Source organism: Cyprinodon variegatus, unplaced genomic scaffold (assembly GCF_000732505.1).
Source record: "Cyprinodon variegatus isolate N-32 unplaced genomic scaffold, C_variegatus-1.0 Scaffold470, whole genome shotgun sequence".
Lineage (NCBI taxonomy): Eukaryota > Metazoa > Chordata > Actinopteri > Cyprinodontiformes > Cyprinodontidae > Cyprinodon > Cyprinodon variegatus.
In genome coordinates, this window is record NW_015150923.1 from 97,851 (window position 1) to 99,013 (window position 1,163).

General features: G+C 37.1%; 1 protein-coding gene across 1 annotated transcript in view; it reads left to right on the forward strand.

The window, feature by feature from the left end:
• Positions 1-1,159, forward strand: part of LOC107094202 (von Willebrand factor A domain-containing protein 5A-like) — a gene marked incomplete at its 3' end in the record, with an annotated part of 10,083 nt that extends 8,924 nt beyond the window's left edge. Inside the window, exons 3-5 of the mRNA XM_015389691.1 lie at positions 24-187; positions 879-1,002; positions 1,101-1,159. Of these exons, the coding sequence (XP_015245177.1) occupies positions 24-187; positions 879-1,002; positions 1,101-1,159 (347 nt within the window). The remainder of the gene's footprint in view (positions 1-23; positions 188-878; positions 1,003-1,100) is intronic.
• Positions 1,160-1,163: the final 4 nt, after the last annotated feature.

The window sequence follows — 1,163 nt, forward strand, 5'->3', positions numbered from 1 at the left end:
TCAATCTTCCTCTTCAGCTCCAGATGAAGATGAGGTAGAAGAAATTCGAGACCTGCCACCTCTTAAAGAGCCTCTGCTGCAGCTCATCTCCTTGCAGAAGGCTGCTGGCTACTGGCTGCTTGATCAAGATCTGGCTGCTGTGCTGGAAAAGCCCAGCGACGAGGTGGAAAAGGCGAAGCCAGCATCGGTGGGTCACCCTCAAATATACTAGTATTTTAAAATTTAATTTCAAAGAAATATTTGATGTAAAAAATTATTAGCAGTGAAAATGAATATTCCCATTGATTGTCAGGACTTTCTTCATGATCGCGGTTGCATCTAATGGTTTTATGATTTCCCAGTAGTTAAAAAACAAGATGCAACAAAAACAAACATGCAGTCACATCTGATAACATCTTGGGGGCCAGTTGGTCTGCCGTCCGTGTTTTTGCACGGAAAGAAGAAAGCATAGTACAAAGAAAGACCCAACACATGCTTGAATGGATTATTAAAACTCAAAAAAGAAATGACAATATTTGAACAATATTGCAATATTTGAACCTGGGACTTTTTTCCCGTTTTGAAATTGAACCAAAGACCTATTCAATGTTGAGCCTGTAGTAATCACTTATTAAACATTGAAAACTTACTCAGCAATATTACTACAAAGTTCTATAGATTAGATTTAACAGTACCCACCAAACTGAAAATAGTAAAACCAAGCATATAATTTTATATCTCACTTCGTATTATTTCTGTTTTATTCTTTATACATCAATAACGAAGTGGTAATTATTAGCATGTGAACGTGATAGGATTACATAAAATACCTAAAAGAAACTAAAATCCAATATCAAACAAATCTTGAAATTAACCATTTCTGTGTGTTTGTAAATTAGGTCAAGAATGAGGTGTGGGCCTCTATTCTGGCTCTGATCTGGCTTCATGGTTTTAAGTTGGATGCAAAGGAGGAGTGGGAGCTTCTGTCTATGAAGGCTGCATCATGGATTAAAGCTCAGAACGGTAATATCAGCAGGATACTGCTGTTATTCACAGTGTGTGATTAAAAAAAATTCAAACTATGAGCAAAACTAATACCAATGAATAATTTTTCCCTTCAGCTCCATGTGTGTCAGAGTGTGTGGAAGCTGGAAATACACTGTTGGGCTGCAGCATGAAGAAAG